The 24,289-nt window shown below is 42.7% G+C and overlaps 1 protein-coding gene across 1 annotated transcript in view; it reads right to left on the bottom strand.

The window, feature by feature from the left end:
• The window catches only part of LOC125447479 (complement C3-like), a 108,092-nt gene that overhangs the window by 14,240 nt on the left and 69,563 nt on the right, over positions 1 to 24,289 (bottom strand). Inside the window, exons 28-35 of the mRNA XM_048521868.1 lie at positions 23,381 to 23,531; positions 19,878 to 20,047; positions 15,946 to 16,104; positions 13,158 to 13,217; positions 8,959 to 9,049; positions 4,995 to 5,046; positions 2,668 to 2,755; positions 156 to 245 (exon numbers count right to left, since the gene is read on the bottom strand). Coding sequence (XP_048377825.1) covers positions 156 to 245; positions 2,668 to 2,755; positions 4,995 to 5,046; positions 8,959 to 9,049; positions 13,158 to 13,217; positions 15,946 to 16,104; positions 19,878 to 20,047; positions 23,381 to 23,531 — 861 coding nt within the window. The remainder of the gene's footprint in view (positions 1 to 155; positions 246 to 2,667; positions 2,756 to 4,994; positions 5,047 to 8,958; positions 9,050 to 13,157; positions 13,218 to 15,945; positions 16,105 to 19,877; positions 20,048 to 23,380; positions 23,532 to 24,289) is intronic.

The raw sequence follows: 24,289 nt of genomic DNA, 5'->3' as shown, positions 1-24,289 counted from the left end.
CAGAAACCAAGTTGGTAAGCAACTAATGGAAACTGAGCGAGCTTCCCGGCCAGGAGTACAACAGCTGGCATTCAAAATGACTAAAATAGCAATGAGCATTTTAGGAGGCCATGTCAACATCTTTCTTTTTTGTGCAAGAGTAAGTAGTTTCTTACCGAATCCAAATAAATAATCAATGATCCTTGGGTTGACAATGCCCTGTCTAGTTCAAATCTTGATATATATTTCTCAACTCCATCTTGAAGCTGGAAATAAATCAGAGTAAAGTTTAATAAATTACTGGATAGAAATATACGGCAATAATGTTAGATATATAGAACTAGACTTGAATGTTGAAGAAACAAAGTGGTTGCTAAATCATTTGCTCCGTTTTTATATGTAATGGGGGTAAACTGCTCCTGTGTCTAGAGCGGTCATAGAAATTCTTAAGATCAACTATCTCCAAGAGAATCATCAAACTGAGTTCAGTCATAAATGAAAATACTTTCCCAGCCATGGCTGCCACAATCAGATACATTCCGACCTCAACCAACAGCATTTTATATCGTCTTCAATTTGCACTCAGGAAATTAAGGGATGCGGAGATCACATGAGCAGATCACATTAAGCTCAGCCATGATCTTATTGAATGGCAGCACAACTTTGACATGTCAAATAGTCTACACCAGCTGCCACTTCTTAAGTTCATCAAAGACAGATAGGCCATTTGTCATGTTCGTTGTGAGAGATCCCGCTGTGAATGAGGTATGTTTCTATTGTTTGAAGCGATTCAGTTAAGTGAAGCACTTTGGGAAATCTCTCAAAGATCACAACCTTGCAAAACTAGGAATTTGGAGCTTGGGTTGGCTCTAAAGTCCCTATTCTGGCATACAACATAATCAGAAAGTTCTATATAATGTGTGCCTTCCCTCGCTGTCTTCTAATCTCTAATTAACTTAATGCCTGAATTTCACTCTTGAATCTCCTCCACGTAAATGGGCATCCACAACTATTTAAGCAGAATATTCCAAAAATTCACAACTCCTGAGTGAAGAAATTTCTCCTCAACGCAGGCATCTGAATGGCTAACCACTTGTCTGAAAACAATGATCCCCCCAAAGTCCTCATTCGGGGGACAGTCTCTCCACATTCATTCACCAGGTACTCAAACAATGTTACATATTACAATGAGATCATTGCTCACACTTTCAAAAATATAGGCCATTCTGCTCAGTCTCTCATCACGAGATAGCCCTGTCATCCCAGGAATCAATCCAGTGAATCTTGCACATTCAGGCTTTGTTAACAAGGAGACTGAACCTGTAAAAAGCGTACACCCATGCATAGTCTCACCAAAGCTCAGCATATGGGCCACAAAACTTGTGTTCTCTCATTTTTCAAACCCTTTGCAATAAACCTAAAGAACTGTGGATACTGTAAATCAGGAACAAAAACAGAAGTTGCTGGAAAAGCTCAGCACGTCTGGCAGCATCTGTGAAGAAAGCAAAAATCAGAGTTAACGTTTTAGGTCCAGTGATCACTCTGAGGAAGAGCCACTGGACCCGAAACATTAACTCTGATTTTTTTTGTTCGCACACGCTGCTGGACCTGCTGAGCTTCCAGAAACTTCTGCTTTTATTCTTTGCAATAAATGCAAGTTATTAGTTAATAAGGTGTGGAGCTAGATGAATGCAGCAGGCCAGGCAACATCAGAGGAGCAGGAAAAGCTATTAGTTATTAGTTCCCTTCCTAATTCTTTTTGCTGTACAACCATGTTAACATTCAGAGATCTGTGCACAAGGAGACCCAAATCCCCTCGAATTCCAACATTTAGGAGCTTGTCATCTGTTTAAAAATACATTCCACTTTTCCTTTCTTCCTAGCAGTGTGATTAATCCGCACTTCCCGATTCATTTCCGAAATACATTCACTGAACAGTTCCTTCAAGTTTCTTTTTGTTTGTCCAGGTTACAAAGAAGTTAAAGTCCGAACAGTAACTCCTTATCTTTGTTACAAGGTGCCCCCATTTCGTGATTTATATTCCGGTTATTGTAAGGGAGACCATAACTATTCTTACAATGAGCACAGAGAATGCTGGAGAAACTCAACAGGTCAGGTACCATCTTTGGAGAGAGAAAACGTTAATGTTTCAGTCCCGAGTGACCCTTCTGCTTCAGGTGCTCAGAATAAGAGTCATGACGGACTCAAAATATCAGCTCTATTTCTTTCTCTCCCCATGGATGTTGCCAGGCTTGCTGAGTTTCTCCAGCACTCCCTGTATTTGTTTCAGATTTCCAGCATCTGCAGTGTTTCGCTTTAATAACTACTCCTAGTCTTGTCGTTCTGTGTTACTTCTCAGCATCGTCCATAGTGATTCAGTGGGTCAGTTTCTCAGGTTAAGATCCTGTCTTCCCTACTGTCTTGATCTCTTTCTTTATCACCAGGACTATTCCATGTGCTTTACCACACTGTATAGCTGCTTTTCAAAAGTGAAAAAAAACCCTAGAAATCTAGTTCCAACTTTGTTTACTCTGCAATTATATAACAGTAATGGCTACTGGTTCAAAACTTTTCATCTCGATTCTCGTCATTAATACACCAACCCTCCTGCCTTCAGACGTAGCCACATTAATTTTAGTTATGATATATAACATAAGCAGTTTCCGATGAATAATAATGATGTTTTACCAATTGAAGGTCTTGCATATCCGGACTAAATCCTGTCAGCATGGATATGTCTGCAATGGCCATTGAGGAATCTGAATCACCACGATACCTTGAAAGAACAGATTATTACAATTTTAGTTACAAGATTAGCAAAAAAAAAACGAAAACTACAACCATCAGAATTCAGCAACTTTTATCAAGAGAGATTGAAGATTGTGGAATTTTTTTTTGACCTTTAAAAACATTCCTTCCAGCAATAGTACATCCATAATGTCATTACTTTTAAAATTAGAAATGCCACAAACTTAGATCCTGTACTTTCATTTTAAACAAAAACGTTGTAAAAAGGAGTTTCTATTTGAAAATAAAACATACCAAGAGGTAAAAAGTTGGCAGGATCACCCACCGTACCTGTTACCAGATAAGTAGCCTGAAACAGCAGAGAAATTGAGAGAGACGGTGGCTTGTAGACAGGAGCATCATATAAGCGGAATCTAAGTCCATGGGGAAATGTAGGTTTCAATTAGACTGATGTCTCCACCTCATTGTTGATGGCATTACCATCAGTGAATCATCACCACAGCAGGGGAGGCAATGGTCTACTGGTATTATCGCTAGACTATTACTCCAGACAGCCAGGATATGTTCTGGGGACATGGCTTCAAATGCCGCCACGGCAGATTAGTATTCAATAAATATCTGGAATTAAGTGTCTAATGATGACCATGAATCCATTGCCAGTTGTTGGAAAAATCCATCTGGTTCACTAATGTCCTTTAGGGAAGGAAACTGCCATCCTTACCTGGTCTGGCCTACATGTGACTCCATACCCATAGCCATGTGGTTGACTCTGAACTGCCTTCTGGGTAATTAGGTATGGTCAATAAATGCTGGCCTAGTCAGAGTTGCCCTCATCCCGTAATGAATTTTAAAAAAAGCATTGTCAATGACCAGAATTGTATCTGGACCAGTCTTATCTGGTTACAAGAGCAGGGCAGAGGTTGAGGATTCTGTTGATTGCCTCTTGATTCCTGAAAGTCTGTCCAATCTACAAGGCACAAGTCATAAGTGTGCTGGAACTCTGTCCGCCTACTTGGATGAGGACCTCTCCAACCAGATTGAAGAAGTCCATCACCTCTGAGATAAAGCATACTGTTTGATGCCATCTCAATCAGCACCTTGAATGCTCTTACTCATTCCACCACTGGCCCAATGGAAACAACGCATACCAGCTACAAATCTATAGGTGAAAATCCCCAAGGTTCTTCTAAATCCACAACCACTAAAGGCTAAAGAAAAAGGACAAAGGGACACAGGTACACTATTAGTTCCAGGTTTCCCTCCAAGGGAACAGACAGAACTATACTGCTGTTCCCTTATTATCAGTGTGTCAAAATCCTAAACTCTCTCATTTAAACGGTCCTTGGATAAGCATATGGATGATGATGGGATAGTGTAGGGGAGGGGCTTAGATTAGTTCTAAGGTTGGCGCAACATCAAGGGCCGAAGGGCCTGTTCTGCGCTGTATTGTTCTATGTTCTATGTTCTCCCCAACAGTGTCACTATTGTAATCTCAAAGCAGCAGTTCAAGAAAACAGTTAAATGCAAACTTCTCAAGGGCAATTAGGGCCAGGTACCAGGATGCCAACTGTATCTTAAGTTAGAACATTTCCGACGTAATGGAGGAGGGGAATCCTGACTGGAGAAATTCAAACATGGAATTGTGACAGCACCCTGACAGAAAAGGGGGTTTTGAGATGAAGGTAAGTGTATCAGGATAGAGGAGTTCAACAGCAGTTGTATAAAAGAAATTGACAAAGTACCAGTGTAGAGAGAACATTTTACAATGTCATCTCGCACGGGAACCAGGAAAGCAACCTGTATGCTCAGCAGATGAATGAGAATGATGTAATGGGTGACAGAAGGTGGATCTATCGTACAAGTTATGCCTGAATCATCAGTGAAAAGAGAAAGAAGAGGAACGAGAAAAAGTTCAGAGCTCTAGTAATGGAAAGTTTGATTTGATGAGTAACAAGGAAGGAAATAAGCAGAGCTAGCTCAGTGGATGGTTTCACCATTAGTGAAGGTAGTCCATGAGCTCCTCATACATGTTGGAGGTGATAGCGCAGAGTTTAATCTCACTTAGATATTCTTTAAATTCATGTGCAAAGATTGTTGATTTTATTAGCAATAATTCAACTGACCACGCAAGAAGCCTAAATAAATATTAATATAATGTTTTAAATATGTGTATCAATGATTTTCCACCCAGAAACCTCCCCACTAATTTCCTTGACAATATCAGGCCCTCAACCTTAATCAAAATTATTGAAATCTGCATTACTTACTGTGCACAGATGTTTATCGCCAGAGAATTCAGAGCATCTTGGGGCCAATCAGCTGTACCAATGCAAAACAAGTTATTGCAATTGGAAATACTTTAATTCGCAATTATATATTCAAATGTGGGTAAAGGATAAATTAAATTGTGTTTATCTTACTCTTTTCGAGATCTAAGGTCACCCTGACAGGCAATGCAATATTTTTAAGGCTTAGCCACTGTTGTAATAAACATAGTAATCAGTGAAACCCAGTCAACTAACTTCAAAGACATAAATCTCAGATTAGCAGATTTAGATTTGACTTGGGAATAATATTCACCAGAAAACCAGCATCACTGGGAAAAATTCCTGGAACTCCCTCCCCAAAGAGTATACCAACTTTGGCAGTTAAGAAAAGCAGATCACCCACATTTTCTGAAGAGCAATCAGGAACAGTCAATGGGCAGTAACATTATCACCAGGGATAAATCCTAGAAGAGACTTACAATAATAAAGTTCTAATCTTCCTAGTGAGGATCAAAATTCTCTCACATCTACCATCAAGTCCCTTAAAAATTTGCATATGTCAGAGAAATCAACCCCCACCCTTCTAAACTCCAAAGAATATATGACAGGTCATGTAAAAGACGCTACAGTAGAATACAGCTTGTCATTAATGGAATGGAAGTCTAATGGAATAAAGAATTTGCACACACTTAATGATCTTTGAGATGAAACAAGGAAGATTTATCAGAAAGACTTCAGGAACGAGGGACATTCGCTACAAAGGCTCAGTTGGGGAAGCCTTGGGGACAATGAGAGATGATGATAGGTTTATATAAATGTGACAAAGAAAGCCTGCATATCATAGCCAATGGTACAAGGGCACAGATTAAAGGGGCCAGATTCACAAATACATCACTTCATTAGTGGTGCTGTGTTCCTTCAGGATCTAGAGCTGGCTCATCGGCTCCAGTGGGGAAGTTGAGAACTGCATTGTCCTGCTAAACAAAGCAGACAGCTCCTTAGAAGGTGAGCAGTTTGGATGCTGTTATAAATGGCTGGACAGACAAAATAAAAAGTTCAGCAGCCAGTCCGGCTCAATTTGGCCGGTGAAACTGCCATTTTCAACAAATACCAAGAAACCTTTTGATGTTCTTATGGTGAACTGCTGGAGATTTGCCACATTGCTTTTTGAAATTTGGATCTTTCCCAGCCAAACAAACTCCGAACAGAGCTCAATTGACAATTTATTGGTAGTGAACAGATTTCCTATTCCTTAACCCTAAAAAACATTTTGAAAATTTCATGCTGTCCCGCATATATCAGAAACCCAAGATAGTGGGTTTGAAATCGTGCCCACATTGGCATTTGAAAATCCAACACAAGGCCCTGGACTGAAGTGCTGAAGAGCCATGTGAGGAAGAAGCTTTTATTTGCAGTGTAAAAGCTGGCAGCAGAATTAAGCCATTCAGTCCTTTCAGATTACTCTGCCATTCAGCAAGAACCTAGCTGATCTGCTTGAGTTTCAAAATTCACACTCCCAGTTGCCTCCAATAAGGTTTGATTCCTTTGCCTGATATCTATCCAACCCCACCTTAAAAATATTCTATAGCCCTGACTCATACACCTTTCCAAGCCACAGAGTTGCAAAGTTAAACAGTCAGAGACAAGATCCTCTTCATTTCTGTCTTAAAACGTCAATCCCTAATTTTTAGACAGTGGCCCTTGGTTCTTTCCATGTCAACCTTATGAAGGCTATTCAGGATTGTTTAAACTTGTATCAAGTCACTCCTCACTCTTCGAAATCTAATTGAGTCTCCTGTTCAAGCTTTCTTCAAAAGACAACCTGGTAATTCCAGGTATCAATCTCAACCTCATCTGAACTGCCCTCCATGCACTTACATCCTTCCTGAAATAAAGAGACACTGTATTTGAGAGTCTCACCATTGCTCTGTAAGTCTGAAGCATGATGCGCTTAATTTACTTTCAAATCTTTTCATAGCAAAAGGTACTATTTCATTAGCCTTCATCATTACTTACTGTGCTTGCATTCTAACTTTTAGTGACTCATGCATGAAAAGCCTAGATCACTCTACATCTCAGAGTTTTCCAGTCATTATATTGTTTGCTTTCTTCCTGCCGAAGTGAATAACATCATATTTTCACACCTTTTACTCCAACCAGCTCACTCAACTTATCTATACCCATCTGCAACCTCAAGTCTAAACCATCAATATTCCACTGTCTCCACCACTGATGTTCTGTAGTAACAATGTGTACCATCCACAAGATGGGCTACAGAAATTCACTCAGGCCCCTTAGACAACTCCTTCCTAATCAAGACTCCTTCCAAACGCAAAGCCAATTCCATATAGAAGGATAAGGACATCAGATACATGGAAACCCACCTCCTGCAAGTTCCCATCCAAGACACTCACCATCCTGCCTTGGAAATATGTTGTTATTCCTCCTGTCACTGGGTCAACATCCTGGAATTCGCTCCCTAACAGTATTTTGTGCGCATGGATACCACACAGATTGCAGTGGTTCAAGAAAGGAGCTCACCACCAGCTTTTCGAGGGCCACAAGACAATAAATGTAAGACCAGCCAACAAAGCCAATATGAATGATTTTATTTTAAAGTCTTCTACAGAACAGCGTTTCCTACCTTTCTTTGATTCATCTACAAATTTAGCGACTGTGCCTTTGATCTCCTCATCTATGTCACTGTATAGAAGCTGAGGTCCCAGCACAAACATCTACAGTACTCTACTCGCCGAATCAAAGCAGTGTTGCCATTTGTGGGGATAGATTTGAATAGAGAGGGGCAATGAAATAGAGAGGATTGTTCCTCAGACAGTTGCAATAGACTGGCTCCCTCCAAGCCTTAATAACTATCTGTCAAAGCATTATGCAAGACAAAATCTACTCTTCCTGGCAAGGACGTTTGTCTCTCAAAGGTTTTATAATTGATTACAGTTATTACGTGGCTTAAATAGCTGTTCATATTCATCTACTCCCAGAGACAAGTCACTTTTTGCTGAATCTCACAAACCATTATTTCCCTCTCCTCCTCATTTGACCACAGTAAAACCTTTCTCTGGCCATGAGGTTGCTCAGCCTCTGCTAAAAATGTTTACCATTCCTGGAATTATTGTACTTCATTGAAGAGAACTCCAAGTGCCTAATTCTAGGGGAAACTGGACAGAATTGATGGCCAAATTGCTCTGGGACATTTACAGCTTATCTCTTACCCTGCAAATATTTCAGAATCACGTTTTGTTTTGGCATATTTAACAGATGTGAGACAAACTCAGGCAAGAACAGTACTAATTTCCAATTCCTTTATGGGATGTGGACATGCCAGTATTTATCATCCATACTGAATTGTGCTTCAGCCAAACCCATTGAGGTCTCAGTGAATAACTAGGAGTCAACCATAATGCTGTGGGTTTGGATTCACACATAAGCAACACCAGGATTCCTTATTTTTCCCACATCAATGTACCAGACGGCTTTTAGATGCGGTGGTCTCAAGGCCCTGTTATTGACTCCAGCTTTTCAATTCAAATTTATTTAATAAATTGCATCTAACTTTCCATTCTGTTGAGATTATTATCCAAACCTCTGGATTATCCCACAGGATAACAATTATAGATATTTTCTAAATCAACCCATTCAGAGAAATTACGATACATTCTTAGAAGACTTGGGATTTGAACCCAGATCTTCCGGCTTCGAGGTGGAGACACTACCACTGTGCCACGAAAGCTCTCAAATATAGCTATTATATACGTCAATTAATTGACTGAGCCCCATCCCCTAGACAAGGATCCAATCTATTTTAATTACTAAGCAAGCAAAAATATTACATATTTCTTAACAGATGTAGGAATGGTTTTTTTTGCCGCTGTTCTATTGCCCAGCTGGTTCTGCTGCAGTTAACTGTACAAAATAATGATCTTAAAATAGTCAGTACACAGCTTACCTTGAGGCACCTCTTGCACATTTATTTGCACATCGAATTTAGTGCACTTTTTTACTTGCTTGGACACCAGAGCATGATAACTAGTTAGAACCTGCACAGTAAAAAAGCAGAAACATTGGTCATCCATAAAAGCAATGAAGTCATTGGGTCATAGGAGTCTACTGCACAGAAAAAAGGCCTTTCGGCCCATCACATCTGTGCCAGTAAATAAAAAGCACTTCACTGTTCTAATCCTATTTTTCAACACTTGGCCCATAGCCTTGTATGCTTTAGTATTATAAGACCTCATCTAAATACTTCTTAAATGCTTTGACCCTTTCTGCCTCTTCCACCATTAGAGGAAGTGAGTTCCAGGTTCCCACCACCCTCTGGGTGAAAATGATTTTTTTTCATGTTTCCTTTAAACCTGCTCCCTCTTGATTATGAGAGATAACAAGATGTGGAGCTGGATGAACACAGCAGGCCATGCAGCATCTCAGGTGCACAAAAACTGACGTTTTGGGCCTAGACCCTTCTTCAGAAATGGGGGAGGGGAAGGGGGTTATGAAATAAATAGGGAGAGGGGGGAGGCTGATCAAAGATGGATAGAGGAGAAGATAGGTGGAGAGGAGGCAGACCGGTCAAAGAGGCGGGGATGGAGCCAGTAAAGGTGAGTGTAGGTGGGGAGGTAGGGAGGAGATAGGTCAGTCCAGGGAGAATGGGCAGGTCAAAGGGGCGAGATGAGGTTAGTAGGTAGGGAATGGAGGTGGGGCTTGAGGTGGGAGGAGGGGATAGGTGGGAGAAAGAGCAGGTTAGGGAGGCAGGGACGAGCTGGGCTGGTTTTGGGATGCAGTAGGGGGAGGGGGAGATTCTGAAGCTTTTGAAATCCACATTGATACCATTGGGCTGCAGGGTTCCCAAGCGGAATATGAGTTGCTGTTCCTACAACCTTCAGGTGGCATCATTTTGGCACTGCAGGAGGCCCAGGATGCACGTGTCGTCTGAGGAATGGGAGGGGGAGTTGAAATGGTTCACGACTGGGAGGTGCAGTTGTTTGTTGCGAACTGAGCAGAGGTGTTTTGCAAAGCGGTCCCCAAGCCTCCGCTAGGTTTCCCCAATGTAGAGGAAGCTACACCGGGTACAGAGGATGCAGTATGCCATATTGACAGATGTGCAGGTGAACCTCTGCTTGATGTGGAAAGTCTTCTTGGGGCCTGGGATAGGGGTAAGGAAGAGGTGTGGGGGCAAGTGTAGCACTTCCCGCGGTTGCAGGGAAAAGTGCCGGGTGTGGTGGGGTTGGAGGGGAGTGTGGAGCGAACAAGGGAGTCACGGAGAAAGTGGTTCATTTTAACCCCTGTTGGTTATTAATGATCCCTCCACCAAGGAGACATATCCCTTCCCATAGGTGCTAGCGAGTTTTGAGAAGATTTGTAGCTCAGGTTGAGGTTCTGGATGTGAGTTTGCTCGCTGAGCTGGAAGGTTAGTTTTCAGACGTTTCATCACCATTCTAGGTAACATCATCAGTGAGCCTCCGACGAAGCGCTGGTGTTATGTCCCGCTTTCTATTTATCTGGTTAGGTTTCCTTGGGTTATCTAACCAGATAAATAGAAAGCGGGACATAACACCAGCGCTTCGTCGGAGGCTCACTGATGATGTTACCTAGAATGGTGACGAAACGTCTGAAAACTAACCTTCCAGCTCAGCGAGCAAACTCACATCCATATCCCTTCCCATCTAGACACCTGAAATAATAAAACCAAACAATAGATGGTACGGTGGCTCAGTGGTTAGCACACCTGCCTCACAGCACCAGAGACCTGGTGACTATGTGTGTGGAGTTTGCGCATTCTCCCCACGTCTACATGGCCTTCCTCCCAGTGTGCAAGTTAGGTGGAATGGCTGTGCTGTAGTTTCCAGGAATATATAGGTTAGGTGGGTACTGCGGGGAATGCAGGGATTGGGTGGGATGCTCTTCACAGGGTCAGTGTGAACTCACTAGGCCAAACGGCCCGCTGCCACACTGCAGAGATTCTACAAATCAAATCCCTGATGTGCTGCCTATGTGCTAAAATCCTTTGCTGGTGCAATTTCCCCAGGTATATTGACCTTCTGATGAATTAGTTGGCATTTCCTGAGTCTCTCTCTGCAATTTTTTATTTAATTCATTCACAGGATGTGGGCACATCCCTAATTGTCCAGACAATGCTTAAGAGCCGAGTACGTTGCTGTGGGTCTGGAGTCATATGGAAACCAGAATAGTAAGGATGGCAGTTTCCTTCTCTACGGGACATCAGTCAACCAGTTGGGCTTTTGCCAACAATCATCAATAGACTCTTAATTCAAGATTTTTATTGGATTCAAATTCCATCACCTGCCATGGTGGGATGCAAACCTGGGTTCCCAGGACATTACTTTCCCCCCACGGTGATTGAGAACGCCCTTGACCGCGTCTCCCGCATTTCCCGCGACACATCCCTCACACCCCGCCCCCGCCACAACCGCCCCAAGAGGATCCCCCTCGTTCTCACACACCACCCTACCAACCTCCGGATACAACGCATTATCCTCCGACACTTCCGCCATTTACAATTCGACCCCACCACCCAAGACATTTTTCCATCCCCTCCCCTGTCTGCTTTCCGGAGAGACCACTCTCTCCGTGACTCCCTTGTTCGCTCCACACTGCCCTCCAACCCCACCACACCCGGCACCTTCCCCTGCAACCGCAGGAAATGCTACACTTGTCCCCACACCTCCTCCCTCACCCCCATCCCAGGCCCCAAGATGACATTCCACATTAAGCAGAGATTCACCTGCACATCTGCCAATGTGGTATACTGCATCCACTGTACCCGGTGCGGCTTCCTCTACATTGGGGAAACCAAGCGGAGGCTTGGGGACCGCTTTGCAGAACACCTCCGCTCAGTTCGCAACAAACAACTGCACCTCCCAGTCGCAAACCATTTCCACTCCCCCTCCCATTCTCTTGATGACATGTCCATCATGGGCCTCCTGCACTGCCACAATGATGCCACCCGAAGGTTGCAGGAACAGCAACTCATATTCCGCCTGGGAACCCTGCAGCCATATGGTATCAATGTGGACTTCACCAGTTTCAAAATCTCCCCTTCCCCTACTGCATCCCTAAACCAGCCCAGTGCATCCCCTCCCCCCACTGCACCACACAACCAGCCCAGCTCTTCCCCCCAACCCACTGCATCCCAAAACCAGTCCAACCTGTCTCTGCCTCCCTAACCGGTTCTTCCTCTCACCCATCCCTTCCTCCCACCCCAAGCCGCACCCCCAGCTACCTACTAACCTCATCCCACCTCCTTGACCTGTCCGTCTTCCCTGGACTGACCTATCCCCTCCCTACCTCCCCACCTACACCCTCTCCACCTATCTTCTTTACTCTCCATCTTCGGTCCGCCTCCCCCTCTCTCCCTATTTATTCCAGTTCCCTCCCCCCATCCCCCTCTCTGATGAAGGGTCTAGGCCCGAAACGTCAGCTTTTGTGCTCCTGAGATGCTGCTTGGCCTGCTGTGTTCATCCAGCCTCACATTTTATTATCTTGGAATCTCCAGCATCTGCAGTTCCCATTATCTCTTCCCAGGACATTACCTGGGTGTCTGGGTTCAGTGATAATACCACTGGGTCACTGCCTGCCTCTCTGATTCTAAGCTAAGCATAGGAGTCTGAAGAAGCCAGATATTCCTTTCCAAATACTTTGCAAGAAATGTTATGCTAGTTCATGCCTCGTCTAAATCAGAGATTAGCTGCAGAAACTGAACGCAAAACCAATCCCCCTCAGCATACTGAGCTGCAATGACCACGTGCAGGAATGTGGTGACATTATCGGTGCATCTACAGATGTTTCTTGCAGCATGCCCTGCCAGGACTGAATGTTATCAGAGGTTATGCCTGTATATACCTGATGGCCATGTTTAGCCTTATGGGTAAACCAGTCTGCTTCATAATATAATTATTGTCGGTAGGAAGTGAGATTATTCAAGTGCTTCAGTCTCAATGCCGCAAAAAGGCAACAGGGTGAATGTGTGAAAGAAAATTCATTACAGAGAAAGTGTACTTCTGAAGAAAGACTGTGAACATTTTCCCTCAAAAAGGTAGTGCGAGGGGTGACCTGAATCATACAAGTGATGGACTATTCTACTTACAGTACCACATCCACAAACTCATGGCATTTGAAACCAATGCTTACTTTCACTGTGCCTTGTCCTCTTCCTTTTGCTTGTACTGTAAATTTTTCAAGGGCACTCATCTGAAATATGGATATGGTAGATTAGCCATGCAGCTTGACACGGCACTTACTTAACATTTAAAAAAATAGGAGCAGGATGAGGCCATTCAGCCCTTCAAATCTTCTCCACCATTCAGTACGATCATGGCCAATCATCCAACTCAGTCCTCTGTTCCTGCTTTTGCCCCATATCCTTTGATCCCTTTAGCCCTGAGAAATATATTTAACCCTTTCTTATGAACATTCATTGTTTTGGTCTCAAACAATTTCTGTGCTAGAGAATTCCAGCGGCTCTCCATTCTCTGAGTAGAGAGGCATTAAAAATGGTTAGCATAATAAAAAACAAAGGACAAGGCTGCAAGATGAAGAGACAAAACGGCTTAGGTCCAAAAAAAATGATGAAGTAAATTAGAAATGAAAAGAAAATTATCGAAAAGCTGTCCTTTCATTCTTTGTCCTCAGAATGTGACTGACAGGTAAGGGCTGAGGAATGGAGGTGATAGGGCAGAGCTGGGGAGGTCCTTTTCTAACCCAGCAGCAAACCCTGAAGGAGTGGTGAACATGCGTGTCCAAGAATCCAATTGCAACTGGAGACAATGGTGTTCCTACTGCTCTTATTCATCTGATTGGTAAGCTGTTACAATGTTGGGAATCACTGCCAAAGTAACCGCAATGAAATGCATCTTGTAGATAATGCACAATTCATTCTCAGCGCAATCACAGCTGTGGGAAAATTCCCATCTCCTTTTATTTTCCCAATGCCCAGACCTCCAAAGTCCGTGCATGGTCATGACTTCCAGAAGCAGGAGTGAAAACTCTGTTCCCGCTTTTGCCCCATATCCTTTGAGAGATATATCTAACTCTTTAGCCCTGAGAGATATATCTAACTCTTTCTTATGAACATTCTGACTGGGGTTAACAAAGCCTCTGAGATGCCAAGCGCAATTGCAGGGATTGATGCTGAGCCTAAAGTCTGAGTGCCAAGCTGATTTGCCTCTGGCAGTCAGTGCTAATGGTTCTATTGTTTAATGTGTGCACAAGTGTCGTGTGCCACTTGAGCCTCATGGATGCTGAAGGGACCTTGGGCGAGCCAGCAGGCAAACTACTTCAGACATGGTCTCACCCAGCGTCGGCCCTGACATTGCAGCCAAAGTCAGAAACTAGTTATGGCCCTGTTATAAGGTTCAGGCCAAATCTAACAGTGTAAGTTTTAATGGTGTGAAATCAGCAATAGCAGTGCCATGGAAGATCAACTGAACTTCAGAAGAAACAGGAACAAGATTAGGCCATTCATAAAATGAGAACATGGCTGGTCATCTCTTTGGTACCATTTTCCTGCATTATCCCTGTTTCTCTCAATGTTTTTAATCGGGAGAAATCGATCATCTCAGTCTCGAACCGACTTAATCGAGTTTTTGAGACAGGGCATTCACACTTTCCACCACTTCTGAATGAAGGACCTCCACCTCATTAATTGCCTGCCCTTTATTCTGCCAAGGTGGTGGTATTGGGATTTTTCTAGCTAGATAGTGTCATTGCAAAGTATTCGTAGGATCATAGAAACCCTGCAGTGTGAAAGAGGCCATTTGGCCCATCAAGTCTGCAGCAACCATCAGAAGAGCATCCCACCCAGCTCCGAACCCCACATTTACCATGGCTAACCCACCTAGCCTGCACATCCCTAGACACTATGGGGCAATTCACCATACCCAATCCACCCTAAACTGCACATCTTTGGATATTTTACATGGCAAAGATATTATGTCCCATTTGTTGGCCAGCAGCAAAGAGGCCCCACTGCCTGACAAAGTTAAAAGATTGAAACTTTACTTTATCCTAAATAGGGGAAAGATCACAGGCCTGAAACAAACTTGAAGAGCTGAATGGCCTATTGTTGCTCCAATGAAACATGAACTATTCCTTTCTCTACCAGTCTTGCCAGACCTGCTAAGTATATCTCACATTTTGCGGTTTTTCTTTCACAAAACCAGCATTTTCAGAATAACAAAGTTTGGAGCTGGATGAACACAGCAGGCCAAGCAGCATCTCAGGAGCTTTTGTGCTCCTGAGATGCTGCTTGGCCTGCTGTGTCTATCCAGCTCCACACTTTGTTATCTTGGATTCTCCAGCATCTGCAGTTCCCATTATCACTGATACAGCATTTTCAGAATGTGGTTTTTGAAAGTGTTGCTGCAGGAATCCAAAGGCCTGGACAAAATGAGCTTGAGTGATGAGTTCAATTCTCACTCTCGGAAATATGAGATGTTTCACGAAGATTTCTGCTCCCCCACAGCGAAAATCCTGGTAGATGGCCACGGCTGAAGTTTGAAATTCCATTACATGCCACTGAAATTCAAGAATTCCTTTTCTTTACACAATAAAACAGTCAACTCCTGGGCCAGTCAACACTGAAATTATTGCGCAAAACAGGACTTTACAGCATCATAGCTACTGAGAACATATACCCAAATGCAAGTTCACGAAGTGGGATGGGTGAAGACTCCGAAACATCAATGCAGGCCACAGACTAGGAGGAATGAATGATCCATTCCTGCACTGCCCACTCGTTGCAAAATTAGTTAAATACACTTCTATAGGCCGGAAACAAAAATGTTATATTGAGAATCAGGTGCAAAAGCAAAATTACAATATTTATGCTCAAAACAATAACAAGCACAAGTACCCAGTTAGGGTACATTAAAAAGAATCGCTTAAAAAAATAAAATTCCAAACTTATGTAATCACTAACCCTTTCAGATTTTGCTACATATCTATTTGATGAGTCAAAACGCCAAAGAATAGGTCTGTTCCTGCCGGGAATGATGATGCTGACATCCAAATCAATTTCCTTCACTTCAGGAATATCCATCTGATATTTGGCTAGAGCTTGTAAAGCAACCATTGTTGCCTAGGACCAGGTGGAAAGAAAAAAAAATGATTGTTAGAGATCATTGAGAAGTAGAAATTTTAAATTGTTTGCTTAGGAAGTATTCTATTGTTTGGCTTCGATTTAAATTCTCTAAGAATAACCAAGAAATTTCAAAACAAACAAAGCCTACAAGGTTTCAGTTCCAACTCGGCAGTGTCTGGGGGGGTAAAAGGCGCTTAAACTTAAGATCAGTTTAATCCAAAAATCAATGGAATGGGGTGTATAAGTCTGGACATTTTTTAAATTATTCATTAATGGGCTGTAGGCATCACTGGTAAAGTCAGCATTTATCATCAAAAGATCGCTGCTCTCCAGAAAATGGAGGTGAATCAAAGAATCCCTACAGTGTGGAAACAGGGCATTCAGCCCAACAAGTCCACACAGTAACCCTCCAAACAGCATCCCACCTAGACCCATTCCCCTAATTTCCCCATTTCTAACCCACCTAACCTAAGCGTACCTGGACACTATGGGCAATTTAGCGTGGCCAATCCACTTAACCCGCACATCTTTGGACTGTGGGAGGAAACCGGAGCAGCCAGAGGAAACCCACGCAGACACGGGGAGAATGTGCAAACTCCACACAGACAGCCACCCGAGGGTGGAATCAAACCCGTGGTGCTGGCACTGTGGGACAGCAGTATAAACCACTGAGCCACCGTGCCATCCAACTACCTTCTTGAACCGTGTGATGAAGGTACATCCATAAAGATGTCAGCAAGGGAGTTCCAGGATTTTGACCCAGTGAGAATGGCAGATATATTTCTGAGTGCCTCAGGGTGTACTACTTGGAAAATAATTTACAATGCAGTGCTCCCTTGCACTTCCTGACTTCATTCTTGTGCTCAAAGTTGCAGGTTTTAAATAACTATAAGCAAATGCATTGACAATTTTAAGCCATTTTAAATGATTTCACACTTTCAAAAAGTTCAAAACTAATTCATTTTTCATCAAAAGGATGCTATGAACTTGCTTAGAGGGACGCTCATTGGCTAACATAACATTTTAGATGCTGTGGAGGGGTAACAAGGTGTAGATCTGGATGAACACAGCAGGCCAAGCAGCATCAGAGGAGCAGGAAAGCTGACGTTTTGAGTCGAGACCCTTCTTCAGAAAAAAATATTCTTCAGGAAAGGGTGTAGGCCCGACACGTCAGCCTTCCTGCTCGGCCTGCTGTGTTCATCCAGCTCTGCACCTTGTTATTTTAGATGTTGTGGTTGATTGGCTCACCAAGCTGGTTCATTGTGCCACAGACGTTTCATTACCCTCCTGGGTAACAACATCAGTGCAGCCTCTGATGAAGTGCCGGTGTGATTTCCCACCTGGTTTTTAAACTCTGAAGTCTGTTGAGCTGGATTGCCTCACTTCCGGTTTTCCTTCGCAACAGAGTATAAATGAGGTCAAGTTCTCTGTGAAATAACAACGAACCAGCCTGGCTAGCCAACCAGCTACAACATCCACAACCCGAGCTACAAATCTACTGTAAAACCTTAGAGACAACATTATAGAGTCATACAGCTGTACAGCATGGAAACAGACTCTTCGGACCAACTCATCCATGCCAACCAGATAGCCTAAATAAATCTAGTCCCATTTGCCAGCATCTGGCCCATATCCCTCTAAACCCTTCCCATTCATGTACCCATCCGGATGCCTTTTAAATGTTGTAATTGTACCGGCCTCCACCACTTCCTCTGGCTGCTCATTCCCTCTGTGTGAAAAAGTTACCCCTTTTAAATCTTTCCCTTCTCACCTTAAACCTATGTCGTCTAGTTTTGGACTCCCCTTTGAATAGACCTCAGCTATTCAGCTGGATAATGCCCCTCATGATTTTATAAACCTCTATAGGATCACCCCTCAGCCTCTGATGTTCCAGGGAAAATAGCCCCAGCCTATTCAGGCTCTCCTTATAGCTCAACCCTCCAACCCCAGCAACATCCTTACAAATATTTTCTGAACCCTTTCAAGTTTCACAACATCCTTCCAATAGCAGGGAGACCAGAATTGTACGCAGTATTCCAAAAGTGGCCTCACTGATATCCTGTTCAACTGCAACATGACCTCTCAACTCCTATACTCAATGCACTGGCCAATAAAGGCAAGCATACCAAATGCTTTAGTCACTATCCTGTCTTCCTGTGACTCTACTTTCAAGGAACTATGAACCTGTACTCCAAAGTCTCTTCATTCAGCAACACTCCCCAGGACCTTACCATTAAGTGTATACATTCTGCTCTGATTTTCCTTTCCAAAATGCATCACCTCTCATATTTCTAAATTAAACTCCACCTGCTACTCCTCAGCCCATTGGCTCTTCGGATTCCGTTGTACTCTGAAGTAACCTTCTTCACTGTCTACTATCCCTCCAATTTTGGTGTCATCTGCAAACTTACTAACCATACCACTATGTTCACATCCAAATCATTTATATAAATGCCAAAAAGCAGTCGACCCAGCACTGATCCTTGTAGCACACTGCTGGTCACGGGCCTCCTGTCTGAAAAGCAACTCCCCACCACCAACTATTTCTTTTGCTTATTTGATAAAACCTGGCAGTAATAAGCAAAACAAAAAAAAGTTCCTCACCTGAACAAATAAAATTGGCTTTTATCATTCAAGACAAGCAGATCAAATTATGTTCTCATACATATAATCTTGACCAGTACAGGATAGTTCCTACTTGAAATGGCAATGGTTAATGAATCCTATGCTAGTTTTCCAAATCAGATGCATTCACTTTGTACATTTGGAGGACTTAATTTCCATATTAGGTTGCTGATCTTACAGCACTGAGTAGGTGCCACAGCATCAGGAAATCTATTCTTTATGAGATCGTGTGCACTGGTTCAACTGTATTTGAAAGACCTAATGTAAAGTTTCCATTGGAATTCAACAAGAGAGATTTTACTTATCAGATGAGTGTGGGGAATTTATGCTAACTCTCATTTCAATGCTGCAATTCCCATCAACACGTTTGATCTGTAGAACTATACCTTCTCAAATCTGGGTAGAGGTTCTTTAACTCTGAAAATGGTGGAAATATGTTACTCTTTCCAGTTGCTATCACTTGACCCACCGTAACTATGGACAGAAGGGATAACAGCCTGTTAACATTGCAGAAGCAGGTGGAGCGTGCCAGGAGTAAATGGTTGTACAGGTCAATATTTGATTTCCTTCAATGTCCTGGTAAGAAAGCACTGGCTGGGGGTTCATTGCATCAAGTCCCAGGCTCTACTGCAGTCGGGCAATGACCATGCTTTCCCCAGATGAACCTCCCAAGAAACCTGACAGAGCGACTGACGTGTGCCTAAGGCTTGAAAACTTCCCAGATCAAGGACACATCTTCATAGTGAGGGAACTGCAATCCCTATTTCGCAGCAACGTGAAATGGTTCCCCCCACCACACTCTGGGATTCTCTGGGCATTCTGGTTAACCCTGCTCCATAACAAACATCAACAAAAACAAACATCAAATCATAATTAATGGTTTTGTTCAAGTTTGTCAGATCGGTGCTTCTGATGGTTTGAATAATCTTGAATATATTGCCCAGTGAGCTCCCCACGTGTTTCCCTATTCTGGCTGAAAGATCAGCTGAACATCGATGAAAATGCAAAGCTTCCTCCATTGGAAGCTTTGGCGATTTCCTGTTTGATAGGAACACAACAGACTGGTTTAACACACCACTCTCCCAGATTCCTGCTAAACTTTGGTAATTTTCTGAAGAGTTCTTTATAAAGTTGAATGGTCAAACCTGCGTGCTGCTGTAGCCACCTCCATACTCGCCCCTTTGGGACAGCCATTTCACTAACTTGCCAGCTTTGTCAAACTCCTTTAACTGCACGAGAGTGAGAAGGGCATATCCTGTGGCCTCAATTGTGTACAAAGAGTCAGCGTTGCCAGCATCTGCCCAGTATGATTGGTCTGAAAGGTGTAAGAGAAAGAACAAGTTAAAATGGTAATCATTCAAAATATTATGACCAAGGGAAGAGGAATGTACTATGTCTCTGTCATCCCACTATCCCAGTGGTTAAAATGAGTCTTTAAATTCTTTACGTAGAGTTATCAATATAACTATTGATATATATTTCCAATCATACTTTTTCAGAGATGTCACTACACAATTCTGGTGCAGATGGAACTTGAACCTAGATGTCCTGGGTGGGAGGGAGGGACACTATCACCATGCCACAAGATATAATTTATCTAAATTATGTTCAGAATACAAAGCTGTATCAACTAAATTTCTGAAACAACAAAATTATCAATTTATTATGAAATCAAGGCTTATTCCAAACAGATGCAGAGCTGATTAACACATATTTTGAAATACAAAAGAGTAGATTTTTGCTCTTTTAAATAACCAGCAAACATAAACCTACCAGCTGAAGGGAAAATAAATACGCTTTATTTGCAGAGATTAATTTTAGAAAAATTGGCACTTCGGTAAAACATTTATTTATTCTCAGACGATAAAAGCGTAAGATATGAAATGTCTCACATTGCCTCAAGTCGGGCATTCTGAAAAAGGGTTACTGGAACCCAGAATGTTGACTCTGCCTTCTCTCCACAGATGCTGCCAGACCTGCTGAGCTTTTCCAGCAATTTCTGCTTCTGTTTATGGCTTCTAACATTCACAGTTCTTTATTTAGTCTGAGATAACAAGGTGTAGAGCTGGATGAACACAGGAGGCCAAGCAGCATCAGAGGAGCAGGAAAGCTGATGTTTCTGGCCTGGACCCTTCTTCAGACAAGACCAGAAACATCAGCCTTCCTGCTCCTCTGATGCTCCTTGGCCTGCTGTGTTCATCCAGCTCTACACCTTGTTATTTCAGATTCTCCAGCATTGGCTGTTCCTACTATCTCTTTATTTAGTCTGGTGTCCTTGCACGGGCAAATGGCATCACCAGAAACATGTAGCCGTCGCTCAGCTCTTCTAAGAAGTGGCATGTTCGGGAGATGTCAATGAGAGGTTTGCTATAAAACATTTTGGGAGAGCAGCTGTTTCAGTTTTTCAGCTCTCACAGGAGCTCCTCAGGAGGGTCCCTCAGACAGTGGCAATAGCTGAATTAGGTAACGCCTCCTCTCAAGCTAACCCCAAACGGAACTCAAAACCATACCAAATTACCACAACTCCTGAAAACCATAAACAGAGACATGTGGCTTCCAGAAAGTCCAAGCGGTTCAATAATCTATCAACTTAGACAGTTCACTTAGCGCAGAACACATTTCCAAACACTTGGTTTTGAAAGATACCTGTCCAATAGGGTCCTTTCAATAAACTTTAATAAAAAGGTCTGGGTTCCACCTCAGTACTTCAAATGAACAAATTTTCATGATCATTTGGACACAAGCCTTTAAGAAAGTGCATTCATAAAGGAGTAACTGAGTCATCCATCTCAAACAAACTGGCTTTTTATAGTTCTCCTTTGAGAAAAAGTCCCTTGAAACAAAAATTTTATCTACTTCTAGAAAAAGGCACATCAGCAACTTTCAAGTGCATTGCTAAGGAGATTGTTATTTGTAAAATATAAAAGTCACATTTAGAATTCAATCAGAAAAATGCTGCTGATGAATTCTCCTTTTGCATAAATGGTAAAGAGCCTGGAAAAACAAATTATTAACCTCCTAGATTGGAATTTAGTGAACAATGAATACTGGCTTAAAAATAAAACTTGTTTTTGCCCTTCTCTCACCAATTCCCTTGGACACAAAAGGAACAGAACCGCAAAACCACACTCAAGATTCCTACTAAGCTGTATTCCAAAACAATGAACCGTTATCTTGCTATTAGCACACAAAGGTAGCATTCCTGGCCGATCCCACAAAGTCAAAATGTCACATTCTTTATCATTAAAAAAGGCCAAGGAATGTCTTCCTTTTCCAATGCCTCCCTGCCATAAGGAGGAATGTCACACCATAACATTAGTCCTGTAACAGCATCAACTCTGAGGTTTCTAGGATCCAGGAGAGGCTCATAAACTTGCCACTATAACATAAGTTCATGTATCTCAAGCATTGTCCTCCAGCCTATCTGGTTTGGGGAGTCCCTAGCCATAGACTGACTTAATGGGATAACCAGGGCTGGGTGCCTAGCGTATAAATAGAGTGTAAGAGTAGGGAAGTCATACTGCAACTGGACAAGGTGCTGATGAGAGTTCTTTCAGCAGCTTTGGTCCCCTTATTGAAGGAAAGGTATCATTTCATTGAAGTGGTTCAGAGAAGGTTCACCAGTATGATCCCTAGTATGGAGAGGTCATGTTATGAGCAAAGGTTAAACAGATTGGGATTCGACTCACTAGAGTTTAGAAGAACAAGAGGTGATCGCATTGAAACATACAGGATTTTTAAGGGGCTTGACAGTGTAAATGCTAGGATAGCGTTTCTGCAAATGGGAGAGCCCAGATCCAAAGGACATAGTCTCAGATTGAAGAGGTACCAATTTAAGACAGAGATGTAGAGGACTTTCTTCTGTCAGAGGGCTGAGTGTATTTGGAACTCCTTGCCACAGAGAGCTGTGGGACAGAGTTCTTGCGCATATTTAAGACTAAGATAGATAGAAAGGTTCTTGATCAAGGGTAATCAAGGGTACAGGGAAAGGGCAGGAAAGTGGATATGAGGAATGCCACATCCGCCAGATTCTATTGAATGGTGGAGCAGGCTCAAGGGGCCAAACTGTCTGATCCTGTACCTATTAGTGATGGTGTAATGGTCTTATAAACATTGCAGCAAGAACATGAAACACAAAGGACTGAAACTCAACTTCACACCTAGACCTACTTAGGCTCAATGCCAATCTCACTCAATGGAATGTAAAACAAGTGAATGGACTAGATTAGATTAGATTCCCTACGTGTGGAAACAGGCCCTTCAGCCCAACAAACCCACGCAGACACGGGGAGAATGTGCAAACTCCGCACAGACAGCCGCTCGAGCCTGGAGTCGAACCTGGGTCCCTGGCGCTGTGAGGCGGCAGTGCTAACCATCAAACCACCATGCTGCCCAACAGTTAACATACTGTCATCCCGTTTTGTATCGCTAATTACAACAACTTCGACTCCTCAGACTTTAATTCATGGTTTTATATACAGGGAAAACAATCATTGCTTCAGAGATGCAATGAATCTAGAATTTTCAAATTATCTTCACTTCCATGACTATTTCATTTCCAGTGATGTGCAGAGATGGACAGAGTGACAATAGAAATGTTCTGAAGTAGGGGAGATGAAATGTGTAAGCATCTATTAATCTTCCTTACCTGCTGAAGCAAATTTCATCAGGGTGTCTAGTTTGTTGATGTTCAATAATGAGAGTGCATAGGCTGTTATTGCCACAGAGTATGTTCTCTTCAGATCATTAAATCGATTGTTCAGGTAGTCTCCTGCTTTTTGGATGCTGTCTTCATAACTCTGAAATTAACACATGAAAATTAAATCAAAAGGCTTTCAAATGGTATTTCACCAAGTACCATGAGCTGACACACTCTAGCCATTGTGCAACGGCTATTAAATAGGCAAAATAAGTTCCATCTTTTAGCCAGGTCTTCTTGGGTTTTGAATGAATGTCAAATTCTCAAAGGCATCAAGTTTCCTCCCAAATAATAGAGTTCTTCACATTCAAAAGAATTTTAGAAATGGAGACAGCAGTGATTATAATGAGGTCAGCCAGGTGGACCTCATAGAAACCAAGTTGCCTAACTGAGGCAGTTAACCTGTTTCAATCATGGAGCCCTGGCTCATAGATATAAATGGAAGGGTCAGCCATCTCATTCACTCTGAGATCTGGCTCCGAGGGAACTGGATCAGCGTCAAGGTCTTTCCCCTAGTAATTAAAGGGCGACTTGGTGGCGGGATACCAAGCTCTGTGGAGTTATTTCACTGCAGCAAGAGTGGGATTAACGATGTAACCAAGTGAAAGCACCTACTAGCTGAAGCACACAGGGCTGCACACAGGCAACTGACATTATCATTGGAAAATGCAGCAAGTGGAACATGTGTGTTGCAAGTTGATCCCAAGTTCCCTGATTGGCGCTGTTAATCTGGTCCAATCAGGGAACCCTGGCTGACAGATATAAACAGGAGGGTCAGAAGGAGCTCAGCACAGTTAGCCAAGGTAGGATTGTTTTTGGTACCAGGGCTTGGACCCAGTCTGTTGTCCACTTGAGGTG

Source organism: Stegostoma tigrinum, chromosome 35 (genome assembly GCF_030684315.1).
Source record: "Stegostoma tigrinum isolate sSteTig4 chromosome 35, sSteTig4.hap1, whole genome shotgun sequence".
Lineage (NCBI taxonomy): Eukaryota > Metazoa > Chordata > Chondrichthyes > Orectolobiformes > Stegostomatidae > Stegostoma > Stegostoma tigrinum.
Note: the sequence above shows the minus strand (reverse complement) of the source record. Positions and strands in the feature narration are given on the sequence as shown.